Below are 14550 nucleotides of genomic sequence, written 5' to 3' on the forward strand. Positions count from 1 at the left end.
TGACATGACACCACCACCCCACTGGGGCCCAGATCACAGAGTTACAGTGTGGTCCGGGGGAGGGAAGAAGCAGCATTCATCAGCCCAAATGTGAAAACCCTATGCACTTCTCTCTTTAGCTTCAAAATGAATTCCTGGATGATTGATTCACTCCCAATAACGGAGACAAAAAGATACAAAATATAAATGAAAACTTTTTCTTACATTTTTATTGATCTTTTCAGGATGTTTTTGAGCTCAGATCAAAATACAGCCTAGTTCGAGTGCATGTTTTTTCATTTGACATTTATTTCTTGAGGGCCTTTATATGTAAACAGTGTCCAGGGGTCCGGGTAATAAACACATTCTGCTGCTTTCAACTAACACGAGAGGAGGAATTCCCTATCAATGATTTTTTTTTGCATTTTATTTGCATATTTTGTTGTGTAATCCCACTTTGGGTTTGGGATTATCAGTAATTTGCTTGCATTCCTTAGGTGTCCATCCACTGAAGGTCAAAAGTAAATGTGTCTTAGGATCAAGCATCTTCTATAGGTAATAGGGAAGGCTTTTAACCACAAGTTTTCGGTGCTGTCTCCAAAACGGGTATCAGAGCACTGAGCTTGCAGCTAATCCTATGTGTGAAATTTACATTTTGCTCTACTTTTTCAACATTCTTCTCTTTGGAGTCCAGTTGTACTCCTAAGTTTTACTTTCCGTTAAGTGTATTGCCAGTCTTGATGTGTTACAGTTTTGCTGGGGCTGGCGTTCTTGTTGTTTGAATCTGAAGTCCAGATACAACTGAATCATAACTGGAGAGCAAGCACTGCTCCCTTGTATTATCTGGGTGCCTTGGATTTTAAATTCACAAACAGCTGCATGGTTCAAAGCATCTGGCACTTTCTCCCAGAATCATAAATCCACTCATCTTTTTTTTTTTTAATCTCTGCAGGTTTTCAGTCTTTGTCTTTCTGTTTATATGAGCTGTAACCATGAAGTTATATGCTAGGTATATATTACAGCTTCTCACCAGGGAGCACTGGATATGGAGCATATCTGTCTGTGAAGACACTGCTTTTCCCTCATCTTTTGCATCCTCGGCATCATTATACTAGGCTAGCTGTTGTGTAAGTTGTTGGAGATTTGGCCAAATGTCCAGTGCCACAAGCTTTAGCGACTAAAGCATTGCCATGCAATTCAAGTGCAAAAAAGTCAAGCCAATTAAGTTTCCAATCATTTACTCTCTGGTTTCACAAGATTTTCCTATATATCGAGTGAATTGATGCCTTTCAAAATGAATAGTCCTCCTTTGTAATTTTTACCTAATTCACATTTGTTATTTCAAAGATTCACTTCATATGAAAAGAAATGTAGAACGGAGAAGAGTCATCTTTAATATTAGGCATTGTATTTGTTCTTTAAATATATTTCAGGAACAAATTACAGGCAGTGCTGGACAGTGGAGGATTATGTAGTGGACAAGGAATGTACCTTCCTTATCGTATGGAGCTTATGATCTAGTGAAATTCACAGAAAAATAAAAAGATGTTTCACACACGGAGCAATGATCAACATGTACGGAGTACCCTGGAGTCCAAAGGAAGACTCTGTGTGTGTGTGTGTTTGCACGTGTGTGTACATACATATTTATAGATTTTTTTAACTTTTATGTCTGGTGTTTTTTCAAGGTTCAGAATTTATAATGTTGAAATAACAAGATCAAAAATCTCGACTCATCATCTAAAACTCCCTTTTCATAAAATCACATTCTAAGACGTATTTCAAAGCTTCGTAACATGCTATTATAATGATATTCACCTTTGTATACATTGTAATGTGACTATTTTAATTTTGCTGCCACCTACGCTAATCACTTTTTTAAATTCTTTATTTCCGAGCATAATGTCAATTTTATAAAAAGTTTATTTTATAGAAACATCCTGCTATACACGTGATCTGTCATATGCACTTTGGGATTAGTTTTCAGTTCACAGGTGCATGAAACATTAAAATACACTTGAATGACATACCTACCACCTTCAACCTATGTAATTTTAAGTAATTGCTTATTTCCAATTATGACATTTTATGTGGGAGACTTATTCAATAAAGCAGCTAATTACAATAATTACACTACACTTTTCTAGCAGAAGTGACATTCATCAAGCCCTGTTCATTGGACCATGGTTTTGTGCTTTATGGCCATATGTTTTTATAAATGTGTTTCCATTTATTATCAACCTGTTAATATTTTCAAAATGAAAAAAAATATATGGTTCTCAAACTTTTTCTCAGTTACAAACAGAAATACACTGTTAACAACTCCAAATCAGAAAAAGTTAGTCAAATACTTAGAATACTTATGGTTTTCTGTCTCAAGTAAATACTAATGCTGCCTTCATTAGTATTAGGTTATTTGGCTATCAGACTGAAACCGTGGCTCTTCGGACTAGCACTGCAGCATCCCAAAGGAAGCTAGTACTTATTCCCTGATATAGCTCTAGGGTGACTCTCAGACTGATAAATTGAATTAATTAATATTCTGCTTAATTGAAAGTGGTGATGGATCCCAGCTTTCAAGGAATCAGTAGACATAAAATATAAATACCCTTATCATACTAGCACTAATAGGTTAGAAAAGTTATTGATCTCCTTTAGTGCTTCGGGGTCATTATTCTGAAAATCAGGTATGCATATATAGAACAAAGGAAAAACATGGCTAGTTTAGCTTTTGCATTAGGATTTGGGATAAGAGCAAGTTCTATGTAGAAACCAAATCTTTCAAGTCAAGCAAACAATGTTGTATCACAGTATAGTTTGGAAAATGCTTTTTTTTAATACTGTTGAGCTTAGTACATTTTACATAAACATCATGTTTAGCGACAAGATTTGAACACTGCATCTGTACAATCGAGACTTCTAATTGTAACTCTTCAATTTGCAATTTGGGGGACCAAAATAGCATAATTTCTATGAATGTCAGATTATTCACCTGTAAAAAAGAGATAATAGCACCTACCTATGAGGGTTAATTTGAAAACCCAATTTAAAATATGTATATAATGATTCAGCACATGATCAAAGAGCCAAGAAAATTAATAAGGATTTAGAAGATTTGAAATACACAGTTGACCGGCCTTCATTCAGCAACTAGAGAACACACATTCTGATTGAGGGACACATAAACAACTTACAAAACATGGCCACCTATGAACCACAAAAGAATTCTAAACATAAACCAAATCAGTATCCTAGAGAAGACATTTTTTGACCAAATTGTAATAAAATTAGAAACTAAATAACAACCACAAGAACATCAACACATTTCAAAATTTAAAAATCACGTATAATAATTTAGGGAACATAGAAGAAACTGCATGGAAATAAAAAGTTTCTAGAACTGAAAACTAATAAACACCATATAGATCAAACCTGTGAGAAGCAGCTAAAGTCATGTTTAGAGGGAAAATTATAGCCTTGAGTGCATATTTAGTAAAGGAATAAAGGCTGACATTAATCATCCAAATATTTAACTCAAGAATTTATAAAAATACTAACCAAGAAAACATGAAGACAGCAAAAAGAAAAAAAAGATACAAGTGGATATTAGTCAAATGGGAAAAGAAACGATAAGTAATATCTGTAAAGCTAAAATTTTGTTCTTTGAAAGGACAAATAAAAATTATAAATCTGCATCAAAATTCAACAAAAAAAATAATTAAGGAGTCTTCTGGAATGATGACAGAGGCGTTGGCACAGGTTTTTAATCTCCTTGAATTCCCACATGGAAGTAAGCAGAATGCCTAGATAATAACCAAAATCCATAGATAACATTCACAACAAAATTAGGTAATTCACAAACCACAAGTCAAAGCAGGTGCAGACAAACCAGTAACCACATGTTTGCATGGTGACTTAGTCTGTCAGGGTTGCTCTATTTATCTCAGAGTTCTGAGGCTGGAAGGTCTCAGATCAAAGTGCCGGCAGATTCGGTATCTGGCTCCTTTTCCTGGTTCACAGATGGCTGCCTTCACATCGTGTGTTCATATGGCAGAAAGAGGATGGACTCTGGTCTCTTCCTCTTCTTATGAGGGCACAAATGCATGTCATGGGGGCTCTAGCCTCATGACCTCCTTTAGACCTAGTTACCTGCCAGAGACCCCACCTCCTAATATCTTCCCCTTTGGGGGACTAGAGTTTCAACATATGAATTTGAGGGTATAAAACATGGTCTGGGCAACTGTGGGAAAGAAGCCGAGGTGAGTTACAGGGCATGTAATGTCTTTGAGACCAGGAAAACACCTGCCTAGCTCCATCCATACTGAAGAAAAATATCCAAGAGTGGACTCAAAATTGAGCAAGCCAGTGACAAGAGTGATGAAGGGAAAAATAGATCCAGATCAAATTGGTGGTGTCTGTTATCCATAACAGAGCCAGAAAATCTTAGAAAGAAGGCTGCCGTATGGATCACGATGTCAAAACAACAGAAGAAGAAGCTCTGAAGCCAAAATGAAATACTAAACTGCTCAGGAAAACAAATTGTGCATAAAAACGAGCAACAGCGATTTATCAAAGTCAAATTCCCTACAAAAGTTGTAAGAAAAAAAGAATAAGGAGCAGAATACTGTCTTGAGAGGCTGAAAGCTTACCATAAAGACATACCCACAAACGACCCAAACTGTAGCATACCATGGCAAATTGAGTTAAAAGACATACAGATTATGAAAGACTAGAATAGCAACAAAAGTAAGAAATTCAAACATAAGGTGCTAGAAATCAGGAGAGAAGTACAGTTGACTCTTGAACAACGTGAGTTTGAACTGTGCGCATCCGCTTATATGCAGATTTTTTTAATAAATTCAATATAGTACTATAAATGTATTTTCTCTTCCTTATGATTTTCTTAATAACATTTTCTTTTCTCTAGCTTACTTTGTTGTAAGAATGAAGGGTAGAATACATATGGCATACAAAATATGTGTTAAGTTACTATGTTATCGGTAAATGCATCCAGCCAATAGTGGGCTGTTAGTAGTTAAGTTTTTCTGGGGGGGGGTGGTCAAAAGCTATATGTGTATTTTCAACAAAATGGGTGTCAGTGCTCCTAACCCCTGCATTGTTCCAGGGCCAACTGTATAAAAAAAAGCAATTAAGACTAAGCTGGAAGGAACATAAAGTGATTACATACATCAGTTGATACCTAAAGAAAACTAGAAAGTGAAGAAGAGAAAATTTCAAGAAATCAAAAAGAAATGAAGAAAGAGATGAAAATGATTTGAAAGAAAATGACAAATTGAAGAAATTCAAAGGAGGTCCAACATCTACGTTACAGGAGTCCTGAAAGAAGAAAACCAAAGCAATAGCACAGAACAAAATTAAACTTTTCTGAAATATAATAAGATTTGAAGCTATATACTGAAAGGACACACCATGTAACCGAAATATTAATCATGAATGACCAAAAATAAGATACATTCCAGACAAATTACAGGAACTTAAGTATATATATATATTTTATTACATATATATATATTTAAAAAGGTATCACTCTTAACTACAGAGAACAAACTGAGGGTTTCTGGAGGGGGGTGGGTGGGGGGTGGGCGGGGGGTGGGCTAAATTGGCTATGGGTATTCAGGAGGGCACTTGTGTTCAGCACTGGGTGTTGCGTGTTAAGTGATGAATAGTGATTCATCAGGAATAGAATTTCTACTACTGAAACCAATATTACGCTGTATGTTAACTGGAATTTAAATAAAAACTTGAAACCAAATAATAATAATATAATAAATAGGTATCCAGCTCAAAATGAACAAGTGACATATAAAGGAAAGAGCATTAGATTACCATCAGACTTTTCAGCAGGAATGCTTTATGTCAGAAGAAATTAGAGTCACATATATAGGATATCCAGAGAGAGAATATATGAGCCAGGTGTTTTTTTTATATCTGGGAAAACAGACTCTCGAGTTTAAAGGGAAAAAAGGAAAACAACTGCTATTCAGATGTAAGAATGTAAGTAACATTGTTCCTATGAGGCTTTCCTGCAGAAACTACTAGAACACATGCTTCGACAACCACAGTGAGTTCCAAAAATGACTCTACAACATTGACATAACAAGTGGTAAACATTCCTAAACTGTGGATGACCAACTATGACTCCACGAGGGTTAAAATGAAGAGAAAAATATGTAATAGCTATTTGCTCTGCCAATATGAGTATAGTGCAAGTGTACAAATAAGAGGAAAATGGGAAGAACATATTGAAATACTTTTTACAGATCCATTAACTGTATCGTTGTTAGAATAGGTATTGTAATTCTAAGACTACTCTCCATGAAATGTGAAATAAAAATGAGTTATTATCAGATGGTCTAATGTGTGTCATCCTCTGTGTACGTGAAAATCAAGAGCCTTGATGTGGGGCGGAGGTGGGGGGGGTGGATACAGACACAGAAGAGATCCAGATGTCATATAGAAGAGATGAGGTAAAGACCGTGTGTCCTGAATTCAAATTGAAAATATCAGAATAAACTCAGGCAAAGTCCTCAAAACAGTGACTGACTCAGTAGCAATGAGTTTCACTGGCATCTAAATTATGTTTTTCGAACCCATTTCTCAATAAATAAACCAGGGTTTTTTGGAGAAAATTGTTAATGTGGAAGAGGAAGCATATAGAAGATGAGCTTGGGATATCTTGCCATACCTAACAACAAGGAAACTTACACAAAGACTAATAGAGTCAGGGCAGAAGAACCCATGGGCCATCTTGAGAAAGCTCCCAATGAGCACAGCTGGGATACTGTGACCCTAACATGAGGGTAATGGTTGTAATGGATTGAAACCATATATATTTAAATCCTTGAGTTCATAATAACGTTTTTAAACTAGTGATTGGTCGCCTTCAGAGGATGGATAGAAAAGCAATTAATTAAATAAAAATGAACAAGTAAAGGTAAAGAATTCAACATTTATCTTACATTTTCCATATGAATTGAACTACTGAGTAACCAAATAGTACATGAAAAGAAGTCTCTTGTTATACAAGTATTCTAACTGATAAATGAGAAAGAAGTAGTAATTTTTCACACTGAATGAATCAACAATCTAAGCAACAAACATCAATACTACTACTAACATCACAAAAAGAGGAACAACTGGACATTATGTGGCGATGAAAGGCTACACCACCACCTTTGGCCTTACCAAAGCGATCAAGTATGAGGCTGATGAGACTCTGGGTCCAGCTGCTGATTTGCAGGAAGTACAAAAGACAGAGGAACATGAGAACTATGCCGTGAATGTGCACTTGGGAAAATCCAGACTCCCGGAAACTACAGGTCACATGGCCCAGGTCCTTCAACCATGAGGGGAAAAGGGACTACCTACAGATGAAAAGATGTTAAAGAAATTGCCAGAAAAGCAGCAAGATCCATCCATTGCTGTGTCCTTCAGCTCCAAGTTATTCAACCACAAATAACTGCAAATTTGAACCTCCTGAGTTTCACATTAAAGTGCATGGTTCTAGAAACATCTTTTACATTAAAATTGTAAGACAAAAAAAATCATCTCTGTATTGCTTGAACATTTACATTTATTTTTTTTTATCATTAATTCAGCCAGAGAATGGTTATCCTCTGGAGTTGGGTGTTTTAAGTTTAGAAACAAAATAAAACCACCAAAAAGGTGGTCTTTTTTTTTTTTCAGTGCGAACTCCCTGTGACGTCACCCATACCCCTCCTTTTAAGTCCCACATGTCTGACATGTTTATATCCAGAAGAAACAATTACTGACACCTTCCATAGCTGTAACTGAAAACTTCAGATCTAAAATTACTTATCCCGAAATTGATTTCTATATTCCTTGTTTTGATTATTTCAGGTGGCTGTCAGTATCTTTTGGAGCCAGAAGAGGGCACTGCAGAGCAGCGTAGCTCTGAGTACTTGGGACTAGCAGACCCTGTCCTTTGCAGAAATGTGCAAAGCTTTACTGCAGAAATAAGAACAACTGAAGGGATAGTAGATAATCACTATAGGCCTTCTTTATTTACTAGGGAAAAAAAAGAACAGTCAAAATATATAACTATCTAAATACATATCTAAGCTATCAAATATGCATATAGATAGATGATAGATAGATATAAATGTAGATATTTCTTCTTTTAAAACATCCTAAAGCTGGAGGTGGCTGGCTGGCTTATTCAGTGGAGCATGTGACTCTTGATCTCGGGGTCCTGAGTTCGAGCCCCATATTGGGTGTGGCGCTTACTTAAAAAAAAATCAATCAATCAATCAATCAATCTGAGGCTGAATCTGAAGTTCTTCTATTATACTATTTATTCTTTGGCCATTTCTGCTATTATAAAAACAGTTTCTTATGACCTCACTGATATGAGGAATTCTTAATCGCAGGAAACAAACTGAGGGTTGCTGGAGTGGGGCGTGGGGTGGGAGGGATGGGCTGACGGGTGATAGACACTGGGGAGGGTATGTGCTCTGGTAAGCGCTGTGAATTGTGCAAGACTGTTGAATCTCAGATCTGTACCTCTGAAACAAATAATGCAATATATGTTAAGAAAAAAAAAAGAAGAAGAAGAAGAAGGTAGCAGGAGGGGAAGAATGAAGGGGGGAAATCAGAGGGGGAGATGAGCCATGAGAGACGATGGACTCTGAAAAACAAACTGAGGGTTCTAGAGGGGAGGGGGGTGGGAGGATGGGTTAGCCTGGTGATGGGTATTGAGGAGGGCACATTCTGTATGGAGCACTGGGTGTTATGCACAAACAATGAATCATGGAACACTACATCTAAAACTAATGATGTAATATATGGGGATTAACATAAGAATAAAAATAAATGAATAAATAAAAAACAGTTTCCAAGTACTTCCTTGTTCAGATTAATAGTGTATTTTATTTTAGCCAGTTCAAGTTTAGGACAAAGGAGAGCCGGCAGCCCTTCAGCAATCTCAGGCAGCGCAGAAATAATAATTTTGGAATCAATATAATAAATATTATTTATTTGCAGTTTCTGCAGAGGTTTTTCTGACATGAAGAACACTGCCTTCAGTGTCAACTACTCAGGTACAGGGCGGTAGATAAGTGACTGAATTCAGACCATCGCCTCACATCAAGGGAAAGATGACTAAGTCATGTCAGTGTCCCTCAAAGATGTAACAAGAGCAGTGGGGTCCAGTCCTCTCCTAAAACCTGCTGCCTTGGGGCCCCCATGGCCCGGGCTTTTCCCGTGACTGTATGTGTACTTGGGTATCAAAAGGCAGAAGCACCACCATGATGGGCTCCTTCAGCTGAGTTCTGTCTCTGAAAATAACTTTAAATAACATTCCTTGGGAGATAGGCTGTCAGCTCTAGGAGGTTAAGTCAATGCCAAAAGTCAGGGGAGGTGAGGAGACTTAAGAAAGTCACCTTCAGGGGGGGTGAGGAGACTAAAGAAAGTTTCATGATACATCATGGTAAACAGCCTTTCTTGCACTACCCTGAAAATGTAATTTCTGGAAAAATTCCATCCACTCTTAGCTCCTTGTCTACACATGAATTTATTCTTCCAAGAGGTCTGGTGAATAATGAAACCAATTCAGTTTTTCATTGAAAAAATATAAGTGTGCCATCTTTCCTCATACGAGGGAAATTGCCAATGTGTCCAATGATCTTCCCCTTAATTGCAGATCTTGCTGTGAAATATGAAAATTATATTGCCAGTTCTGGTGTTCTCTAGGTTGTCAGGTGTGACTGAAAAGACCAGTTTGTGCCCACCACTTCCTCTCTAGCTGTGGCCATGTGGACACATGGGTTGGCAGTACCGCATTTGTTTATAGGCTTCTCTGTAGTTTGGAGCTCTGTGACTTTGCCCATGAAGTCACTAACTTGTTCGAAAGAAACTGGATGGTCTGTTTTTACTGAATACAGAGTTGTTCTATCTCCTGCTTATTTTTTCCTCCCTCAAATCTGTTTGAAACGCAGTATGCCTTACACTGTTTCCTCCACGTAGCTCAGCACTTATGCAAATAGTCTGCTCCGGATTACTTTGCCCCATGCATGCATTTCCAACTGCAGTTCTTTGCCCACGGCCCCCTTTGCAACTTCTACTCCTTCAATAACGTCTTTGCTGACATTTCAGACACGCATATTTCTCCCCACCCGGAGTCCTATAGCTTTCTACTGGACATATCATCCAGCACTTTACTGTCTACTTTTTACTGGTAATGTCATGCGTCATAGCCCTGCCTTTGTAACTAGGCTTTTCATTTCTGGTAAGCAAGAATTCTGATTCCTAGCTAACCCATATCTCTAATAGCCACTAATAGCATACTAAGTGCTTAGTAAATCTAACCTAATCTATTGATCAAGATGAGCAGGTTGTTGTCCGAGTATTACCTTTGGTCTGACTACTAGAGTTACCCTTTCTAGTCATTTGTTATTATGAATTTTCTTAGGGTGGCATGCTTCCCTGTTCTTTCTCTGCCCTGTTCTTGCCCACTTCGGTTCTCTGTACACCTGTCACCCCTCTGATTCTGCAACTATCAAGCAGGACAGAGCTGGGTTTGGAGAATCTTCTGGTTTGTAGGCAGCCTCCAGGATTTTGTTTTTCTTGGTGCTTTTCCCTGGAATAATTTCATCATCACCAACTAGGAAGCAACCTTGAAAGCTCATCTCATTTGTCTCCATGCCTGTAGGCAAAACAACTCTTTGAACTCATCATTCAGATTAGTATCAGGTCCCAGGCCAAGAACCTGAAACAGGTGTAAAGTGGATTAGAGAACATTTTATTGGACAATGGCAAGAAAGAGTCCAACATTTGTCTTAACGTTAAATTCCCTGGACACTGGAAAACCTGTTCAGATTAAGATGTTATAGCTGTGATGTGTGCCCCCACAAGCTTGTTTGCGTTTCTGCCCACATAAAAGGAAAAATAGAAGATAAAATTAAATGATAGACTCGGAGCTCCTGAGTGGTGCAGTCATTTGAGCGTCCAACTCTTGGTTTCGGCTTGGTGGTGATCTTGGGGCCCTGACACTGAGCCCCGCATTGGGCTCCACACTCAGCATGGAGTCTGCTTGAGATCCTCTCTCCCTCTCCCTGCCCCTCCTGCTTGTGCTCTCTCTCTCTAAATAAATAAATCTTTTTAAAAAAATAAATGACAGAATCAATCGTATAATGATGCTTTAGTGGAAAAAAAATTCATGTTTGATGTTTTAATAGTGTTATCTATTTAATGTATGTAATGATTTGTCAGTATATTATCCCTTTACATTCCAAAACTAAAGTCACACTTATAATTTTTCAGCTTCGCAAGTCTGTTTTCAGCATAAGGGCAAGGAATCTTCTAGAAAAGGAGACTGCAGTCACTAAAATCTTAAGGTAACACCATCAAACATTGATACATATTTAAACACAAGTGGGATTATATTAAGCATAGAAGAGATCTTTCTTTTTAATGAGCTAATTTTCTGAGTATCAATACACACTTTCCACAGGAAATTAGATGTAGGTAACTATATACTTATAAATAATGTCAAATACATCATTAATATTTTTCCTGGAAAAGTAATATTTTATTAGCTCAGTTGTGCATTTCTTTTCTTTTCATGCACTCACACATAAATTGTAAGTATAAACATTTACAAAAAGATGAAAATAACTTTTATTCTTCCATGTTTTATGTCTTTTGTGATATCTGAGGGACAAATCACAATCTAAGGGGAAAATGGTAAAAGGGTAAGCTTTTTAGAAGTAATTATGACTTATTAATCTATTAAGAATAAATGTATTTAAAATCTGTAAGACTCAAAAGCATATCCATTTTAAAATGCTTATGAAAACATGTAACTTTAATGTTACTTTCTTAAACCTGCCTTGATAAAGTATCAGAAAGGAACATCAAGCTAGCTACTTAAGAGTATTTTAGAAGACTGTGTCATTGTATGAAGTAACATGATCTTTATAAAAATGCATAAGCATTTGGAATGTAATTTTTTGGCAGATATATTACACAGACATGTGTAATCATACAGCTAAATATTGGGGGGCTGGAAGGAGAATGGCTGACAAGGGGAATGGATGAATTTTATGCTGGGAAGCCCCCTCCAACTTGTGCTGAGGGGAAGGAGTTGGACTCTCTTCTACTCTACTTCTCTTCCAGGAGTAGTCATTAAAGAGTTTTTGCCAGAGTGTGTATCGCTATAACCTGAATAACTGTAATGAGGAAATAAGGCTAATATATATGGCTTGAGAAGCTATTTTGAGTTTATAGCAGTACCTGAAATTTGTATACCAAAAATGATCCTAACTAGTCAGGACCATATTTTGTGTATTCATTCTTTTATTGGCTGACAATTCACGCATAGATATGAGTATACGTTGGAGTACCTTTTATGAGAAGAGAATAAATGTTTTTGGGGCTTGTATATTATCACCACAAAAATATAATAAGATGAATCTAAGAGGTCTGGTTGACATAGAGAAAGAAAAACTTCTCTATGCACATTTGTAACAACCTGTGTCCCAATTTCAGTTTGCTTCCAGCTGGCTCAATCCAGCTGCCATCAGATAACGTCATGGGGCTGGCCTTGAACACTACATGGTTCTCCAGGGTCTTTATCAAGCTGCAACTACTATACTAGACAAATTCCTGGCAGCATCAATCCTTAGTGTCTTGAAGACGCTCCCTGTTCACACAAGACAGAACGTGTGCGGGTCCTGCCCCACAGCCGCACTCACAGGGAAAAGAATTCAGCCTCAAATCCACAACACCCCATGAGAGGAGTGTAATACTCTGGCCTGTATTCAGAGTCTACCTGCCAAATTCAGAACCAAAATGACATTACTCACCTACCCAGAATAACTACCTTCCTGAATGTGCCCTGGGGGTTCCCAGAGACTTCGGGAGCACAGGCAGACAGGGATACTTAGAAGAAGCCACTTCTAGAACCTCGCTTCCCAATGAACTCTTTCTTAAATTTGGTCTTCCAGTTTTCTTTTCCACCACCTTTTCCTTATTCACCTGCTCCTAGTTTACAAAAGAAAGGGGAGACTCTCATCCACACACAAGAAATGTGAAACTATGGTGCTTATTGATCTGGGTTGCTAAACCTAAGGAGTGTTCCCGTGCAGCCTTCTCCAGAAGGGGGATCCCCCTGGGCAGCATCTTATTGTCTTATTGTCTATCCAGGTGACAAGTTTTTGGAAAACCTCCCACCAAGAATTCGTCTGCCTTAGGGATAGGCCTTAGGAATAATGTGAGTGTCTCAAGGGTGTGTGTTAACGTGTTATATGACTTGAAAAATAAAGTCAGACTTTTTCTGGCAGATTTGACTCATTGGCTCGACACTGAAGGCTGACTTCGTGGTGCCCAAAGTCATAAAAGTGAACGCATTAGATGAATAAGCTCTCCAGTGTTTTCTCAAAGTCATATTGAAACACAGACACAATAATGCTAGAAATCACATCCTTTACTGCTAATTAACATTGTGAGGGGGAAATTTAGTTGTTGATTTTTAAATGTTCAGAAGTGGTTTTAAAAAGAGAAAATTTTGAAGAGAGAGAGAGAAAATTTGTGGGGGTACCTGAGCCAAATTTTTAAGACCATCAGGGAATAGGGACGCCCTCAGACTTGCCCAGTAATCGTGTGGTTTCAGGGACACCCAGAGCCATTGGCATTTTAGGACAGCCCAGCACACCACAAAATGAAAGGCAGCTCCCTGGGGGTGCTGTGACCCAGTCAATCTCAGGAAATAATACCCTACAATTAGAAAAATTAATTTTTACAATTTTTACAATTAGAAAAAAAATTAAGATTTGTTTTTAAGAATACAAATTTAATCTTTAGAAAAGCCATTTAGCTCTTTTCTCCTGTGAAAATGATTTCCTTGTTCGTGCTACATTAGTCTGTGCAAAAATTAAGGACAAGATGTCAAACTGATAGTTTCTTTGAGTGTGCTTCTCTTTTTTTCACTCATAATATAGCAATAGCAATAATAACATAATAATAATAATAATATCATACCTGCATTATAATGTAACCCATAAGTAAGAAGGTCAAGAATAGATCAGGTCCATGTCTGTGGGTCCATGAGCATTCTTCTATGCTGTTTTCCAAGGAGCAACAACAACTGAAAAGAAAAGGAAAGAAGAAAGGATAAGAGAAATTAAAAGAAAGAAAAGGAGAACATTTACAGTCACCTCAGGACAACTAGCCCTACACAAAACAGGGAAGAAGGAGAAGTTTCTACCATTCTTTCAGGGTAGTCTTACTCCCTGGGGAGACTCTCCTCCCCTAGGCTTAGAACTTTTCCTTTGTTCATTAAACTACAGCATTCCTGGGTAAGTTAGAAGTAGAAAGACAGATGCTGTATGATGTCAGTTACATATGGAATCTAAAAAAGTCAAACTCAGAGATAGATTGGGGATTGCCAGGCCCTGGGGCGAAGGGCAAATGGGGAGATGGTGGTCAAAGGGTACATATTTTCAGTTTTAAGCTGAATAAATTCAGGGATCTAATGTACAGACTGGTGACTCTAGTTAGTAATACTGTATTGTAGACTTGAAACTTGCTAAG

At 37.6% G+C, this 14550-nt stretch overlaps 1 protein-coding gene across 1 annotated transcript in view; it reads left to right on the forward strand.

Moving 5' to 3' along the window:
* The window catches only part of NALCN (sodium leak channel, non-selective), a 312103-nt gene that overhangs the window by 236575 nt on the left and 60978 nt on the right, over positions 1–14550 (forward strand). The window contains exon 18 of the mRNA XM_064585923.1: positions 11281–11354. Coding sequence (XP_064441993.1) covers positions 11281–11354 — 74 coding nt within the window. The remainder of the gene's footprint in view (positions 1–11280; positions 11355–14550) is intronic.

This window comes from Mirounga angustirostris, unplaced genomic scaffold, assembly GCF_029215605.1.
Source record: "Mirounga angustirostris isolate CCGP_5_RB_7025 unplaced genomic scaffold, mMirAng1.0.hap1 SCAF_3, whole genome shotgun sequence".
In the NCBI taxonomy this organism is placed as follows: domain Eukaryota; kingdom Metazoa; phylum Chordata; class Mammalia; order Carnivora; family Phocidae; genus Mirounga; species Mirounga angustirostris.